The sequence below is a fragment of the Notolepis coatsorum genome (assembly GCF_963971535.1).
Source record: "Notolepis coatsorum genome assembly, chromosome: 4".
In the NCBI taxonomy this organism is placed as follows: domain Eukaryota; kingdom Metazoa; phylum Chordata; class Actinopteri; order Aulopiformes; family Paralepididae; genus Notolepis; species Notolepis coatsorum.
Genome location: NC_140168.1, coordinates 2,820,970 through 2,840,214, shown reverse-complemented (window position 1 = coordinate 2,840,214; position 19,245 = coordinate 2,820,970). Strand labels below are relative to the sequence as shown.

The following is a 19,245-nucleotide window of genomic DNA, read 5'->3' as shown; positions in this document are numbered from 1 at the left end:
CTACGCCGTCCCGGCCGCCGACGCAGTAGACCAGACCGTGGAGATAAGCGGTGCCGTGGTGGGCCCGGGGACTCTCCGGCGTCTCCGCCTCAACGCTCACGTCCATCCATCCACCGGCTCGGATATCGTAAGCCTCCATGCCATTGTACATATTAGACTGACTATAGCCTCCGATCGCCAATAGGACCTCCTGGGGCAGGCGTGGGCGCGTCAGGGGGTTTGGGAGCCTGTCGGAGCCAGGGGGGTTCAGGACGCTGAGGATGAGGGGCCTGCAGTCGTGGCTGTCCCTCACCACAGGGTTGTTCTGGACGTTGTTCAGCAAGTAGTCAGGCCTCATCAAGCCCATGCGAACCTGGGAAGAGACAAGCAGACAGCGGGTACAACTTAGACATTGGTTGTAGACGGTTTCTGTTGCTAGGGAACAGTTTGGACCCAAATGTTTGAGAACCACTGTACTAGGGAACCTAGTGTTGTTTTAATGTAATGCACAGTAATACAATTAGTTACCTTGGGCAGCAGCAAAGGGATCTGTGTTTTACGCTCCTCGCGGGAGTGGTCGATCCAACGGAGGACGGCCTCAAACACCGTCTCCTCACTCTTCACGTTCAGGTCATCCCTCTCGATGATGTCCACCAGTTGCTGCAGGGACAGCTCCACAAACTCCTGTGAGACGTGCAACATCTCCTCAAAGTGGCACACGATGAAGAGATGGGCCTTGCGCCTCAGGTCAGGGCAGTAGTAGATGTCCGCAAACCTCCAGAAGCCGACACAGTTTTCCAGAGACAGCTGGCCTTCTAGGAAGTCAGAGCACGCTCGTACTATGCCAGTGACGCGAAGCTGGTCTGCAGCCACCAGAAGCTCTTCCACATTATCTGCTGTCACCAGCACAAAGCGTGTGTAGGAGTACTCTATGATGAGCTGCATCATACCCGGGGACACCCCAGGGATTGTGTAGACTGCTTTCTCTGAGTCGCTCCAGCGAGTGAAGAGGGCTCTGTGGGATGCAGAGTATAGAGATATCTGATGAGTAAACAGTAAGCAACATGTTGTCCTGTGTAGTCATATTTTCACTGTAGAAGTATAGGGTCTTAGCACAGTAGAAGTATAGTGTCTTTTTACAGTAGAAGTACAGTATAGTATCTTTTTACAGTAGAAGTACAGTATAGTATATGTTTACAGTAGAAGTACAGTATAAGTACAGTATAGTATATGTTTACAGTAGAAGTACAGTATAGTATCTGTTTACAGTATCGGTACAGTATAGTATCTTTTTACAGTAGAAGTACAGTATAGTATCTTTTTACAGTAGAAGTACAGTATATTATCTGTTTACAGTAGAAGTACAGTATATGATCTGTTTACAGTAGAAGTACAGTATAGTATCTGTTTACAGTAGAAGTACAGTATAGTATCTTTTTACAGTAGAAGTACACAGTAGAAGTACAGTATAGTATCTTTTTACAGTAGAAGTACAGTATAGTATCTTTTTACAGTAGACCTACAGTATAGTATCTGTTTACAGTAGAAGTACAGTATAGTATCTGTTTACAGTAAAAGTACAGTATGGTATCTGTTTACTAACCAATCTAACCTGAACCAAGTTAACCTGAACCAAGCTAACCTGAACCAAGCTAACCTGAACCAAGCTAACCTGAACCAAGCTAAACTTACCTGAAATAGTCACTGCAGTCACACAGGAGGGCCTTGTGGGCATTCAACTCAGTGCTGTTGACTTTAATAACCACATCACAGAACCTTCCCTCCAGACGCAGATCATTAAGGATTGTACAGGACATTGTTTCCTTTTCCATGTGGGGATTTTTAAATTGTATCTACAGAATATATTCAAGCGTACAGACAAATAGCCGGAAACAACAAGTGAGATCTTCACTTGTCTTCTGAGATCTGAGAGCTACTGAGAGAATTGTTGAATATATACTGTAGACAAATGTTCTAGAATGTTCTATTATGACGTCATACTGTGCACAAATGTTCTAGAATGTTCTATTATGACATCATACTGTGACATCACATATGTTCTAGAATGTTTGATTATGACATCATACTGTGACATCACAAATGTTCTAGAATGTTTGATTATGACATCATACTGTGACATCACAAATGTTCTAGAATGTTTGATTATGACATCATACTGTGACATCACAAATGTTCTAGAATGTTTGATTATGACATCATACTGTGACATCACAACGGAACATGTTTGAGAGCCATTTGAATCATTTAAATAATATGTTGACATTAAAAAAGAACAAATAAAATGATAAAAAAAACGACATAAAACAATGATACAAATTATAATAAAATATTTAAGTAAAATGTATAGAAATAAAGAAAAATAAGACAATGAAATAAAGATAATAATTCATTTAAAAGCTATTTTAAAAAGGTAAGTTTTGAGCAGTGCCAACCGAGTCTGCTGTCCTAACAGAAAAGTGTCTTTCAAGGATAAGTGAGCTCCTGCACTGATTATTATAGTTCAATATTCAATTATTTGATCACCAAAAACCACTAAAAAGCATAAAAAGGCCCCTCCCCGCCCAAAAAGGGCCCCCAAAAATAGCACAGGCCCAGTGCCCTTTTCAGCCGTTGAGCACCTGCCCCTCTAAAGTCCTGTGCACGTCCCTGTATATAATGTATATTGCCTGAACACTTTACGTATTTTTCACTTTTTCTATTTTATACCTTTTATCTAGCTCATACAGGAAAAAAAGCATTTCATGATAAAGTATTCTGTATTTTACTATGACAATTAATAAACAAAACTTGAAACTTGAAACTTGATCTGCTACAGTATTATTTCTTTTTTAGATTTTTTTTTGTTTAATTTTATTTCTTTATTTCGCACCATTTCAGCAAAACAGTAAAAACATTGGCCATGACAGAACGTGTATAAAGGTGCTGAGTAGAGGCCAGAGACCCAGATGGGCCTCAACTCATTAAATCATTGGATAAAAAAAAATTAAGTAAAGTGAAATAAGTTCATAAAACAATTTTCGTAACATTAAGATAATAATAAGATAATAATAATGATAACAATAATAATCAAAGTAATAATAATAATAATAATAATAATAATAATAATAATAATAATAATAATAATAATAATAATAATAATAATAATAATAATAATAATAATAATAATAATAATAATAATAATAACAAAACACAACATAATTAATAATTAGTCTAAACAAATTAACATGAAACTGTAAAACAAAGTGACATTAATGGTTTTATGAGATTGAAGCTATTCATTTAATAATGTATAATAATTAAGCTTGGATTTGAGTGATGAAATAGATGAGCAATTTTTTTTTTTTTTTATTATGGACGGTTTTGAATTCCAAATAGTAGGACTTCTAAATCTCATACTGAACTCACCTAATGTTGTGCGGAAGAAATTACGATGAATATTGTTTGATTTCCTCGTTGGATATGAAGAATGAATACAGTAGTAGTGTGTCACGTGGCTCGTGTCGTCCGTCAGGTGTACCAGTCGGACCCTTTCCCCGGCCTGTCCCTGGGGGCCCAGTACGCCGTCACCGTCATGTCACTGCCGGTGCCGCAGGAGTGGGACCGGTTCTACCACAAGAAGATCTTCTCCACCCGCAGTAAGACCCCCGAGCGAAGACACTTATTATTAATGACTTATTATTATTACTTATTATTGTTGTAGTGAAAGGGTTAAACATTTTGGGTATGCAATGTGGGGAAAAAAATTAAATAGCTCCATTTTTGCCCGATACTTAAGAGGTTAACACGACTACACCATATTTGATCTATTTATTACTTGAATATTTGCACTAATATCTCTACCTCATTTAGCTCCATTTTTGCCCGATACTTAACCGGTTAACCGTCTGTAGTGTGATAGTAAAGGGTTAACCTTCTATATTGTGGTAGTGAAAGGGTTAAGAGGTTAACACTACACCATATTTGATCTATTTTATCTATTTATTACACACATATTTGCACTACATCTCTACCTCATTTTTTGCACTTCTGCATTTTGTTCTTTAGTTTTGTATATTGTATATTTTGTGTATAGTGTTTGGTCTTTATTCTTTTAACTTTTTGTTCTTACTGTATGAAGCACATTCCCAGGGGGCTCATACAGAACCAAACATTTCACTGTAATGTGACAAATAAAATGTAACAAATAAAACACAACTTGAACTTGAGCTCAGAGCCAAACACCGTCTCCGCACACGCACACACACACACACACACACACACGCACACGCACGCACGCTCACACACACACACACACACACACACGCACGCGCACGCACGCTCACACACACACACACACACACACACACACACACACACATACACACACACACACACACACACACACAGGCTTCATATCTCTCTTGATATTATCAGTTCAGTTCATAGAGTTCTTAGTTGCTGCTAGTGCTAACGAGTCCTTGGAATAAAAAACGATTCAAACCAAATTCCTCACTTAACCCTTTCACTACTACCACACTACAGAAGGTTAACCCTTTACTATCGCACTACAGACGGTTAACCGGTCTGTAGTGTACAGACGGTTAACCTGTCTGTAGTGTGATAGTAAAGGGTTAACCTGTCTGTAGTGTGATAGTAAAGGGTTAACCTTCTGTAGTGTGGTAGTAGTGAAAGGGTTAACCCTTTGTCGTGTGGCAGTGAAAGGGTTAACCTTCTGTAGTGTGGTAGTGAAAGGGTTAACCCTTTGTCATGTGGCAGTGAAAGGGTTAACCTTCTGTACTGTCGCAGTGAAAGGGTTAACCGGTTGGTAGTGTGGCAGTGAAGGGGTTAAAGGAACACGCCGACATTATGAGAATTATGCTCTCACCGTCTTCCCCAGAGTCAGGCAAGAAGATAGATACCAGTCTCCTCTCTGTGCGTTCAGTAGAAAGCTATCTGGGACGCGTGTATGCTTTCTACAACGCAGTTGGGCGATTTGCGATTCTGATTGGCCACTAACGTTTCTGGTCATGTGACATGTGCGCCCAATAGCGTGACGAGCTGTGTCTTTGCCCATTTACGCGTCAAACAGCCTGCAAAGCACCTGGCGTTCTATCGCCATGCTCTAAGACAAACTCTAACCTTAACCAACTTCGAAAGAGTGCCTAAGCTTAACCAGTGTAGACACTTGCGGTCCCAGGTTTGGGCGTACATGTCACATGACCAGAAATTACCTGGCCAATCAGATTCGCAAATAGCCCAACTGCGTTGTAGAAAGCATACAAGCATCTGGGACTGGCTGCAAGCTAGCCTACTGTAACAGTAGCTTAGCACAAATGAATGGAAGAGGATATTGACGGGACCTGGAGAACATAGGACCTGGGGAACATAGGACCTGGGGAACATAGGACCCAGGGAACATAGGACCTGGGGAACATAGAACCTGGGGAACATACTGTAGGACCTGGGGAACATAGGGCCTGGGGAACATAGGACCTGACCTGGGGAACATAGGACCCAGGGAACATAGGACCTGGGGAACATAGAACCTGGGGAACATAGGACCTGGGGAACATAGGACCTGGGGAACATAGGACCTGGGGAACATAGGACCTGGGGAACATAGGACCTGGGGAACATAGGACCTGGGGAACATAGGACCTGGGGAACATAGGACCCAGGGAACATAGGACCTGGGGAACATAGGACCTGAGGAACATAGGACCTGGGGAACATAGGACCTGGGGAACATAGGACCTGGGGAACATAGGACCTGGGGAACATAGGACCTGACCTGGGGAACATAGGACCTGAGGAACATAGGACCTGGGGAACATAGGACCTGGGGAACATAGGACCTGGGGAACATAGGACCTGGGGAACATAGGACCTGGGGAACATAGGACCCGGGGAACATAGGACCTGGGGAACATAGGACCTGGGGAACATAGGACCTGGGGAACATAGGACCTGGGGAACATAGGACCTGGGGAACATAGGACCTGGGGAACATAGGACCTGGGGAACATAGGACCTGAGGAACATAGGACCTGGGGAACATAGGACCTGGGGAACATAGGACCTGGGAACATAGGACCTGGGGAACATAGGACCTGGGGAACATAGGACCTGGGGAACATAGGACCTGGGGAACATAGGACCTGGGGAACATAGGACCTGAGGAACATAGGACCTGGGGAACATAGGACCTGGGGAACATAGGACCTGGGAACATAGGACCTGGGGAACATAGGACCTGGGGAACATAGGACCTGGGGAACATAGGACCTGGGGAACATAGGACCTGGGGAACATAGGACCTGGGGAACATAGGACCTGGGGAACATAGGACCTGACCTGGGGAACATAGGACCTGGGGAACATAGGACCTGGGGAACATAGGACCTGGGGAACATAGGACCTGAGGAACATAGGACCTGGGGAACATAGGACCTGGGGAACATAGGACCTGGGGAACATAGGACCTGGGGAACATAGGACCTGGGGAACATAGGACCTGGGGAACATAGGACCTGGGGAACATAGGACCTGGGGAACATAGGACCCGGGGAACATAGGACCTGGGGAACATAGGACCTGGGGAACATAGGACCTGGGGAACATAGGACCTGGGGAACATAGGACCTGGGGAACATAGGACCTGAGGAACATAGGGATGCCCCCCGATAGTGACCACTAGTTTCGCTTAAAACTCCGGGAGAGGTGTTTTTGGCCAACAGCTAGGCTAGTGGTCCCTATCCACTTCCATTCATTTGTGCTAAGCTTGAGGAAATTGGTATGTATCTTCTTGTGTGACTCTTGAGAAGATGGTAAGATGTTGTTGATTGTTGGTCCTTTCTCACCACGGCTAGTTAGCCACAAACGAATGCAAAGTCAATGGGGTCAAGCTGCAGTCTGTACCAGCTGACAGGAGCTCGACCCCATTGACTCTGCATTGGTTTTGTGGCTAACTGGCCGGAGCTAGAATGAGGAACAGTGTTCCTTTGCGCTGAGAAAGGACTCTACTCTACCTATCCTACAAAATCAGAACTATCCCTTAAACACGTTCACTTTTATATAATATATTATATACGGCTCAGGGCATCTACACTACCTGCTGTTAAACCGGTTCACCAGCTCCCTCGATAGGCCACGTTCTCTCACACATCACCGCAGTCCAAACCGTGGTGGAGGAGGAGGAGGTATGGTAATAATTATGTGCATCACTGTTTTGCAGCGTGCGCTGAGAAGAACGGCCTGGAGCTGTGCAAGAGAGGTGAGCGAAAGAACGTCATGGTTAGCTGCCTCTTCACCACCGTCACTCAACTTCACCACACTATAGAGCTAGCGTTGTGACCTGCCCTGGTGTAACACCAACATGGTTTGATTGATTGATTGAAAACTTTATTAACAGATTGCAGAATGGGTACAATACAGTACAGCTTCGTCTTGTTTACATCAGGGTCCCCCATTTTCAATTCATCATAACATATATGACATACATGACATACAGATAGACAGTACTGCTACATCTATACATTTATGACATATCAGATTTGCAAATACAGTACTGTTTGTGATACAAAAAGAGTTTAAAAAAGAGAGTATATACAATTGACGAAGAAACTGTACATTGGAGGGGGTTGGGTAGGTGGGGTGGGGTGGGGGGGGGGAAACTACATTGGAGGTGGTTGGGTAGGTGGGGGGGGGGTAACTGTACATTGGAGGGGGTTGGGTTAGGACCTTTACTGTACATTGGAGGGGGTTGGGTAGGTGGGGTGGGGGGGGGTAACTGTTGTACATTGGAGGGGGTTGGGTTAGGACCTTTACTGTACATTGGAGGGGGTTGGGTTAGGACCTTTACTGTACATTGGAGGGGGTTGGGTTAGGACCTTTACTGTACATTGGAGGGGGTTGGGTTAGGACATTTACAGGGGCCAGTTTCGAATTGCAGTCTCCCGTAGGTGCTCTTTGAGAGTGGTTTAGAAAGTGGGTAGTGATTCACATTCCTTTACAGCTGTGGCCACCACACTAGAGCTAGGGTCAAGCTCTGGCTTATGGAGAATGTAGAAACATAGGACAGCAGTAGCAAAACGTTAGTTTTAGTAGTATTCGTTATGCATCTGAAATGCAGGTAGTATTGTAGGTGACTATGTCTTTGTAATGTGTGTTCATGTAAATGTCTGTATCTGTATACTTGTATTGTCCCAGTAACAGCAAGGATCATAATGGAAATACGTCCTGGACTTTATCATGTTATCCACTTAACGTCTCTGAATCGGTTGAAAGCTAATACCGCCATTTGATTGACACACCGCCCGACCTATTACGTGCTTCAAATTTTTGCGTCAGCTTCGGAAAAAGTTACCACCTCCGGTTTCGCCTCTCAATGACCGGAAAAATCGCCACTGACGCTGAAGATTATTGACCGCTTGTGCATAGCCAAGTAAATTCTGAAAAGAATGACATCTTACTTGAGTTGTTTTTTCTGAGACCGAGAAGTGGTAAAAGCGTACCGTACGCAAGAGAATGACCGTGCGCCTGTCTCTCCGGAGCACAACTTGCACTAATCTGTTGTCGATCTGTTGGTGTGTGTGACGGGGTCCTTCTCCTCTCCCCTCCAAACTCACACAAATGATGGTGTAGTCGACATTAGTTTACAAAAAGTGACAATCGAAATAACAAAAAGATACACTATACTACCTGGAATATCAAATGAGTTCCACAATAACTTAATTTGATAAACAGACAAACAAAACTCTTACGGCACTTCCCTAAGTTACCTTCATTGTAACAGAGCAGGGCAAGAACCCCAAACCTTGGGCACGCAGCCCTCATGACACCTGGACTCCTCGCCCTCCACAGGTGCCACACATAATTAATTAACATTACTAAACAGGTGCTACACATCAATTGATTTGCCGTTTCCTACACACATTATATAAAAACAACCTCCAACACCAATACCCTCACAACCCAATAAATAAATACATATACACAACCCAATAAATAAATATATGTATGAACGGATATATGAATGTATGGTAATATGTATAAATGCATGTATGATTAGATTAATGAATATGTATGCATGTTTGATTATGTATGAATGTATATGATGAGTGAATGTTGTGTGTATGTGTGCGTGATGCTGCCCCGACGTCAGTGACAGACCCACTCTGTCACAGTGTGTGAGAAGGGGGTGAGAAGGGGTGGGGGGCGGGGGTGCATGTGACAAGAGATTAGTGGGGGAGGGGGAGAGGGGACTGAGATTGACTCCTCTCACCATTTTTTGGAAAAACGCCTAAACATACTATTTCATAAAGATAATGTAAAACACACATTTTTTGTGATATTGTTAGAGACTTTGGACATGTTCCAGGTAAGACTTCAGGCTGTGGTACCAGCAGTGTTTTCAGCTAATAACTATAGAGTAGAATAGATAGATGCAGGCATCTGTTTGCAAAAGAATTCAGACGAAAATGACAATGAACTCTCTGACAATAGTGTTTCCTTTCATCTGCATCTGCTACAAATGGTTCCAGAATAGTGTCCAATTTACTTTCAGTATGGGCGTTTTATGCAGAATTTGCAGGGCTGTTAAGTACTAAAAAGTTAAAATACAAACTTTTTTTCTGACTGTCTATTCTTCTGATAGCAGGTGTTTAATCAAAGATCCCTGCTTTCTAGTCTTGCACAAGGACCAATCAGCATGGGTATGGGCGGGTTCATTTTCCATTGATGGGGATTTGATTGGCTGTTTTTAATTAAAGCGCGCGGCCGCAGGATTAATAACGTTAATGTTAGTTCGGCCAGAGAAACAAATATACTAATTAAAATAGTTGGACCTGCGAGATTTGTACTTTGTACTTTGTAGGTCTGCATTTTAAATGTAAAGAGTAAAAAGTATGTTTTTTTTCCTCTGAAATGTAATTGAGTAAAAGTACAAGTATACAAACCTAATAATACTAGAGTAAAGTACAAATCCCCCAAAAACAGTACTTAAGTATTGTAACGAAGTAACAAAACCACTCTCAAAGTAACAAAACCACTCTCAAAGAGCACATACGGGAGACTGCAATTCAAAACTGGCCCCTGTAAATATCCAAACCCAACCCCCTCCAATGTACAGTTACCCCCCCCCCCCCCCCCCCCATATTTTGCAGAAACTGAAGCACCTATGTGAACAAAGGACAGAGAGTTCTCTGTGGAGAAATACAATAATAAAAATTTATAATAACTAAATAGAAACAGCAATAGGTCACTTACACACATGCACCTGCATGGTTAAAAACAGTATTCACTCACTCACTTGTCAAATAAACTAAACTAAACTAAAGCTTTATTGCGTTGGCTATAGGTCCTCTGAGACACAGCTGCATGTTTTTAAAACCACCGTAAGATATGACTCAAATAGTAACAAAAATCTATAAACATCATTTCCAGTTCCAGAAACTGGAACTCCCTCCTTCCCCCCCCAAGACATCAAGACACTCGAGAGTCGAGTCAACCACCCCATTCCAAATGAATGGAAGCGTATACATAGGCCTACTACTGTACGTCTTTTTATTTGTCCACTTTCATGGACATTTGTCTTTGGCTTCACCGTGGTTGCAATCAACCAGACAACAGAGTATGAACACCACACAGGCACAAAAGACATTGGCCCAAAACAGCCCAATACATAGACGAAAGAAGAAAAACAACAACACAAACACAAACACACGCCTTGTCCCGATTCTGAAGTACATATAACTCGGACAATTGTTTTTGTGGTTTCCCCATAACTTCACTGATATGGATTAGCTGTTGGCCAAAAACACCTCTCCCGGAGTTTTTAAGTTAGGCTAGCTGATCCATATCTGCTTCCGTTAATTTGTGCTAAGCTATAGGCTAGCTTGCAGCCGGATAGCTTCCTACTGAACGCACAGAGAGAGGAAACTGGTCTCTATCTTCTCGTCTCTCTCTGGAGAAGACGGTAAGCGCATTGCCCATAGCATGTTCCTTTAACTATGAATGAACACAACACTCTTAACTTACCATCTTTAGATAAGGTTTTAAATCAGTGTGTCCCTCTGAAAACATAAAACAAAGTCTACTATTACATATTTTAAATATAACAGGCAAGTGATTTCTCCTGGAAAGTACAAAACATTTAAAATAAAGAACATAATCATTGTCATCATTTTTATCTCCCGTCTTGTTTGTAGACTGGTACCCCAAACACATTGCGGTTCAGCAGGAAGGAAGTGATGTCGTCGTGACCTTTAACCTGGCCCCTCCAGGCCTCGGCATCCGGCGCTACTTCTCACTGTGTTACGGGGACGGCAAGAAGAAATACATGGACATTGAACCTGTGAGTGTCTTTGTATACGGTATACTTTTACTCTTACTCATAGTATACATTCAGATTCAAATGTTGTATCGACCAAGTGCGGCTACGTGGTGCAGTGGGCAAGGCGCTCACCACGAATACTGGAGACGCTGGGTTCGCCTGTTCGAGCCCAGCGCTCCACATTGTTTTCAGTTTAGCTGGTCGTCCACAGTAATACACATTGGCAGTATTAGGGGGAGGGAAACTGATGGGTGGGGATCGGGCGTTGTGGACAGCGACTCCTACAGGTCGGTTGGTGCGCCTGCGCAGTAGAATCAGGAAGCGATGGGGGCGGGGCCCCTCCAAAGCGCAGACCCCTGACGCTGAAAGATCGAGCCGCGCAGGTGGAAAGATGCGACTGCTGTTACCTCGAGTATCGGAGGAGACTCGTGCTATGTATGACTTAGTCCACATTGCAGCCGGCTTGTGGGAGGCAAGAAACAGCGTTCGAGACAGGGGAGGGTTGAATTGGATGATACGAAAATTGGGATGGGAGAAAAATTGAAAATGGGAGAAAAAGTGGATACTTTTTCTTTTTTTTGTATCGACCATATTTATTGTAACGTATAATATAACCGATAGGGCTCTTTCAGCTCCTTCCCTCAGGGAGGAGATACCGGCGGTCCATAGATGCGAAGAGTTCAAGATTTATGAACAGCTTTTTCCCCCAAGCAGTCGGACTGTTAAACTCTCATCGACTGTCCCGGCCCTCACGTGCACCGTGCACTTTACCTGGACTTGATAACCACTATGTTTACCGCTCATCATGCACTTTATTATTTAAAATATTCTGTTATATGTGCAGTGTTATGTGTTACATGTATATTGTACTACGGTCTGTGGGAGCTCCCCTGAAATTTTGTTGTATACTTGTGTGCAATGACAATTAAAAGTCTATTCTATTCTATTCTATTCTATTCTATTCTATTCTATTCTATTCTACAGACGCTCATCTGCACCTTTGTTTACACTGTTTATTTTCTATCGTATTTTTGTATTCAGATAATTATATTGTCTACACCGTTTATTGTTTTCCTCATTATTTTTGTATTCAGATACAATTGTATTGCCTATATTTATCTTTCAGTCTTTCTACTATTACCCTGCCCATACCTGTACCTCTAAATCTAAATGTTTTATTTTGTCTTGTCTTGACAGTTCTCACAAATAATTCTGTGGGGCTTTTCCTTCATTCTTCTTATTGTCGTTACGTTAATCATTAAAGGAATTGGCTTACCGTCTTCTCCAGAGAGAGACAAGAAGATAGATACCAGTTTCCTCTCTGTGCGTTCAGTAGGAAGCTATCTGGCTACACGTTAGCCTAGCTTAGCACAATGAATGGAAGCGGACATGGCCGGTTAGCCTTCGGGAGAGGTGTTGGTTGGACAATGCCTAGGCTAACCGGCACTGTCCGCTTCCATTCATTGTGCTAAGCTAGGCTAACATGCAGCCAGATAGCTTTCTACTCAACGCACACAGAGAGGAGACTGGTCTCTATCTTCTTGTCTCTCTCTGGAGAAGACGGTAAGATAATTTATCAAAATGTTGGCGTGTTCCCTTAAGATATGAAACCCATAGACAACCCATACAAAAACATATAAAAATGGACGTTAACGCTGTAGCCTCACATATACTGTACGTTGGTGGTTTGAAAAACTGATTTGTGCTCAGCTCAGCTAGTGCTTTGCCTGCTGTAAGTTGGATGGATTTTTGGAGACAAATAAGACGCAAATACTTAAAAACTAATGAGATTACATTATTGAGTTGGCATAACTCCGTGGATTATGTTACAGATTACAATTGAGTAATAATCAGTTCAACCAATAATCAATAACCTTCCCATCTCTTTTAATTTTGTATTTGCCGTGTTTTCATTTGCTTGTCTTATACAATCACATACATTATTTACAATAAATAACTGTATAACTCTTCCCTATAGGATTCCACCAAGAACTCAACTCATCACAGTTACCGCCTGCTTGAGCTCCGGGAAGGAACCAATTATACCTGCGAGGTAAGACAGCAGGGTGATCAATACAAGGTCACGGTCAAGTTTATTGGTATATGTCCCAAACTGGGCAATTCATGTTACAACCATTCATTGTATCCACGCTTTTACATTTTTATAAATGTTTTATTTCTGTTTTTTTCTTATTATCGTAATTGTATTACTAATTACATTCTGTATTCGTATTCTGTTGTCTAGCGGCCATTCATTTGACAGATTAATTATGATGAATTGAAAATGGGGGACCCTGATGTAAACAAGACGAAAGTCTTTCTCTGGTCTGCATCCCCTTAACAATTGTGTGTATTGCGCTGTACTGTATTGTACCCATTCTGCAATCTGTTAATAACATTTTCAATCAATCAATCAATCAAACAGCTAATGGGGGTCCTAATGATTGGGGGTCCTTTTTTTACGACAGATAGCTGCTAATGAGGTGGATGCTGTAAGGAAAACATTCGGTGTTCAGGTCACGCACCTGAAACATGGTAGGTAAGAGCTGGAGGAGGGGATGTAGATGGTACTGAGGCCAGAGAGAAGAGCTGTAGGAGGATGTAGATGGTACTGAGACCAGAGAGAAGAGCTGTAGGAGGATGTAGATGGTACTGAGGCCAGAGAGAAGAGCTGTAGGAGGATGTAGATGGTACTGAGACCAGAGAGAAGAGCTGTAGGAGGATGTAGATGGTACTGAGGTCAGATAGAAGAGCTGTAGGAGGATGTAGATGGTACTGAGACCAGAGAGAAGAGCTGTAGGGAGAGGATGTAGATGGTACTGAGACCAGAGAGAAGAGCTGTAGGAGGATGTAGATGGTACTGAGGTCAGATAGAAGAGCTGTAGGAGGATGTAGATGGTACTGAGGTCAGAGAGAAGAGCTGTAGGAGGATGTAGATGGTACTGAGGCCAGAGAGAAGAGCTGTAGGAGGATGTAGATGGTACTGAGGCCAGAGAGAAGAGCTGTAGGAGGATGTAGATGGTACTGAGGCCAGAGAGAAGAGCTGTAGGAGGATGTAGATGGTACTGAGGCCAGAGAGAAGAGCTGTAGGAGGATGTAGATGGTACTGAGGTCAGATAGAAGAGCTGTAGGAGGATGTAGATGGTACTGAGGTCAGATAGAAGAGCTGTAGGAGGATGTAGATGGTACTGAGGCCAGAGAGAAGAGCTGTAGGAGGATGTAGATGGTACTGAGGCCAGAGAGAAGAGCTGTAGGAGGATGTAGATGGTACTGAGGCCAGAGAGAAGAGCTGTAGGAGGATGTAGATGGTACTGAGGCCAGAGAGAAGAGCTGTAGGATGTAGATGGTACTGAGGCCAGAGAGAAGAGCTGTAGGAGGATGTAGATGGTACTGAGACCAGAGAGAAGAGCTGTAGGAGGATGTAGATGGTACTGAGACCAGAGAGAAGAGCTGTAGGATGTAGATGGTACTGAGACCAGAGAGAAGAGCTGTAGGAGGATGTAGATGGTACTGAGGCCAGAGAGAAGAGCTGTAGGAGGATGTAGATGGTACTGAGGCCAGAGAGAAGAGCTGTAGGAGGATGTAGCCACCTGTCGGGATTTAATCGTCATTGCAATTATAACGTAGGCAGCGGCAGGTCCGCGCGAGTGTTTAGAATGGGAAAATCGCTGAATGAGTTCAGAGTGGTTTAGACGTGATCATCCAGATATATACCTTGAGACCTAAAACTACATTTCTTTCCACAGAAGCAGTCTCGCCTCGCCCTTCTTTGGCTGTAATGCTTCCTGTAGGCCTGAGCCTGGTAGCCATATTTGTAGTCCTACTGGCTGTCCTCACCAGGAGGAGGGCCAAGCTGTCAATGGAGAAAGAGGACATCAGGCCAGGTACAAAGACTACAAAGACCATATCCTGTTAACCCCTTCAGGTGTAGTACAGTCTCACATGTGAGATAACAGAACAGAATTTTGATAACAGAACATTCTAATAGATTAGATTAGATTAAAAATGTATTGTCATTATACAGCACAAATACAGTACAACAAGAAGAGGTTTGGCATCAGAGTGCAAATGTAACAGTAAAGTGCAATAGTAATATACAATGTACATGTGATTAAACTGGGTATAGAATATATAAATTAGTACTCCTGAGTAATAGTGCTAATCAGATGTATGTACAGATATAGATAGTATTAATATGTACAGTGATACAGGTACAAAGACACTATGGTAGTAAGTCATACTGTACAGTGATACAGGTACAAAGACACTATGGTATTAAGTCATACTGGCCAGCAGCGCAACTACCGTAATTTTCGGACTATAAGCCGCGGCTTTTCCCCCCATTTTTCGACCCTGCGGCTTATATAACGGTGCGGCTAATCTATGGATTTTTACAGCTAACTGGGCGTGCTCCCTCAGCTCTGTGACCGTCAGATCAGACTCCTAAATCTGCTGCAGCAGTGCACACCTTGCCCCTCCTCCTCCCCCTCAACAGACCCACGTCAACAAACCATTACGGCAAGAGTCTAGTGTATGAGCAGCTCAGAGCTCCTCTTTCAACATAACTGAAGCATTAAACAAAATGACCCAGTCAACAAACTATTCACTTTAGTTTATTAATGCATGAGGCGTTGTCTAATGTTATCTAGCTACTGATAGCTCCTGATATCATCAGTTTGGCATTCGATTTAGCAGGTGCTGGCTAACTGGCTATCGTTCTGTGAGCTAACGTTAGTACCTGGCTGGCGCTGGCTAACTGGCTATCGTTCTGTGAGCTAACGTTAGTGCCTGGCTGGTACTGGCTAACTAACGTGGCTATCGTTCTGTGAGCTAACGTTAGTACCTGGCTGGCGCTGGCTAACTAACGTGGCTATCGTTCTGTGAGCTAACGTTAGTACCTGGCTGGCGCTGGCTAACTGGCTATCGTTCTGTGAGCTAACGTTAGTGCCTGGCTGGTACTGGCTAACTAACGTGGCTATCGTTCTGTGAGCTAACGTTAGTACCTGGCTGGCGCTGGCTAACTAACGTGGCTATCGTTCTGTGAGCTAACGTTAGTACCTAGCTGGCGCTGGCTAACGTGGCTATCGTTCTGTGAGATAATGTTAGTACCTAGCTGGCGCAACTACAAATTATAAATCTGTTCCATCCAGATATGAAGTTCAATGTTTTGTGTGTGTGTGTGTGTCTGTGTGTGTGTCTGTGTGTGTGTGTGTCTGTGTGTGTGTGTGTGTGTTATACATGCAGACATCATCGAGCAGCATGAAAACAAAAGCATGCAGGTGCAGGAAGTGACATCACTGGCGAGCGGCAGGCCGAACCCGCCCCGTCTTCTGATTTGCTACAGCAGCCGCGATGGTCCCGCCCACGTCAGGGTGGTGATGCAGTTAGGGGCCTTTCTGCAACAGCACATGGCCACTCAGGTACAGAGTTCGCCATCTTTCTCGGGGGTACCTTTTCCTTTTAACCCTTTCACTGCCACACTACCAAACGGTTAACCCTTTCACTGCAACAATAAACACAGAAGGTTAACTGTTAAGAGCTACAGGTGTCTCTATCTATCTCAACACTGATGTGAGATAAAACCATGTGGCCGCTCGATATCCCTCAGCGAGGTGCTAAACTCGCTAAGTTCTCGAGTCAATTCTCAATCCTAATCACGCCACGTATTAAGCCCCAGAACCTCTGATATTTCATCAAAATCCCTGAATTGGTGGTCTGGGCATGTGTTCACAGAACGTCCTCGGTGATCAATCATCCAGGTCCCCGTTAATATCAGGCCGTTCGCCGAGACAGAGGTTGTGATGCTTGCTTGGAACCTCTTCCAGGAGAGTTAATTCTTCATGGAAGTGGCCAAGAATAACATATGAACAGTATATAATAATGGAGACAAATAAACAAGCAGCCATACAGTAGATGTAACACTGATGCACAGGAGTAACTTAATGTGTTGATGATTTATGATGACATTAAATCTTATTCTCCCCACCACGGCGCCAGTGGTGTCCCCCCCCCCCCCCCCCCCCCCCCCTTTGCTAGGTGTTAGGGGGTCGCTCCTCACCTTCATGGGGGACAGTCTGGGGATGTTTCATGTTGCAGATGTGGATTTGATGGTGGTTGTTGTTGTTGTGGATCTATTGTGATGTTACTTCTTGATCAGTAAAGCCCATGGGGGGGGGGGGGGGGGGGGGGGGGGGGGGGGGGAGCAACTCATTGTGATTTCGGGCTATATACAAATACATTTGATTTGATGTGATTATGTACGGCATTTAGTGTACGGCACTTTAGACACTTTAACACACTTTATATTGATCTATTATTAAAGAGATTTGCACCACATTCAATACCTCATTTGCACCCTACCCCACAAGTTTTGTACCTCCGCATTCCACCTCACTGGCACTCATTTGACTCTGTATTGTATATTGTATATTGACTAGGGATGTCCCGATCCGATCACGTGATTTTCCGAAGATCGGGATCGTCAAAAATAAATAAATCTGGATTTTTTTTTCTTTTTAACTATTTTTTTTGTATTCAACAAACATGACCATGTTCACGTCTTAAACTCATTTAACTCAGAATTTTGCCAAAACAAACCAATAGTATCCAGCTGCAGAACGGCAGACCAGCCACACTCTCAGACCCAAACACATTTCCTTTGATTTAATTATACATCAAATGATTTATGTCAAGGATTGCAGTTAATGTAGTTAACTTTTCACCTGGATAACGTCAACATTCAGGGTGAATGTAATGTGAGAAATTGGGATTAAAAAAATTAATAAAATAAAAACAATAAATTTTTTTTGGATCGGATCGGGAAAGATGGGTATCGGTAGATACTCAAAATCACATGATCGGGATCGGATCGGGAGCAAAAAAATGTGATCGGGACATCCCTAATATTGACTTTACCTACTTTTTACTTCTTAATTTTTTACTTACTTTCTCTTTACTGTATGCAGCACACTCTCAGGGACGGAACAAGCGTTTCATTATAAAGTATCCTGTATTTTGTTCTGACAAAATAAAAACAAACTTGAACTTGAACTATTCAGGAAGGAAACTGATCTGTTATTCCGTCTCTCTTGTCCTCCTGCAGGTCTGCCTGGACCTGTGGGACTCTCTCGGCCTCGCGGAGGAGGGCGCCGCCGCCTGGCACTGCAGACGGATCCAGGAGAGCGACTTCGTCCTGGTGGTCTGTTCCCGGGGCCTCGACCACCACAGGCCCGGCACGCCGCCGTCGGACCCCGACGACGAGGACGAGGTTGAGTCCACGGCCTGGGGTCCCGGCAGCGGCGCCGCCTCCTCGGGGGGGTGTGCGGCCGCCGTCGCCCTCGTCGGGGCGGAGATCGGCCGTGCGAAGGCCAGCGGGCGGGACCTGTCCAAATACATGGCGGCCGCTTTCCGGTACTCCGACGACATGGACGTGCCCGCCCCGCTGCGCCTGGTGTCTCTCTACCGTTTGCCCGCGGACCTGCCCCTGCTGTTCTCCCAGCTCCACAGGGTGGCGCTGCACAGGCCGGGCGGCTACCTGGAGATAGAACACCTCTCCGAGGCGGGGTTCGGCAGACTGCCGGCCGGGGCGGCTCTGCAGCGGGCCGTGTGCGAGGCGGAGGCGGCGTCGAGGGAGACGGAGAGGCAGCGGTCAGCGAGAGGAGGGGACGGGGGAGGGGAGCCGAGGGAGACGCCGTTTTAACCCTTGCAACTACCACACTACTAAAGGGTTAACCCTTTCACTGCAACAATACAGAAGGTTAACCCTTTCACTGCCATAAGACAAAAGGGTTAACCCTTTCACTGCGACAATACAGGTTAACCCTTTCACTGCCACACGACAAAAAGGGTTAACCCTTTCACTAACACACTACAGACGGTTAACCCTTTCACTACCACACTGCAGTGAGACTTATTTGTGAAAATAAATCGTCTAC

The 19,245-nt window shown here is 44.1% G+C and overlaps 1 protein-coding gene across 1 annotated transcript in view; it reads left to right on the top strand.

The window, feature by feature from the left end:
- Positions 1-19,010, top strand: part of LOC311227590 (interleukin-17 receptor D) — a gene marked incomplete at both ends in the record, with an annotated part of 60,589 nt that extends 41,579 nt beyond the window's left edge. Inside the window, 8 exons of the mRNA XM_084313310.1 lie at positions 3,512-3,635; positions 7,214-7,252; positions 11,187-11,332; positions 13,290-13,364; positions 13,780-13,846; positions 15,058-15,195; positions 16,556-16,731; positions 18,414-19,010. Coding sequence (XP_084169436.1) covers positions 3,512-3,635; positions 7,214-7,252; positions 11,187-11,332; positions 13,290-13,364; positions 13,780-13,846; positions 15,058-15,195; positions 16,556-16,731; positions 18,414-19,010 — 1,362 coding nt within the window. The remainder of the gene's footprint in view (positions 1-3,511; positions 3,636-7,213; positions 7,253-11,186; positions 11,333-13,289; positions 13,365-13,779; positions 13,847-15,057; positions 15,196-16,555; positions 16,732-18,413) is intronic.
- Between the last annotated feature and the right edge of the window lie 235 nt (positions 19,011-19,245).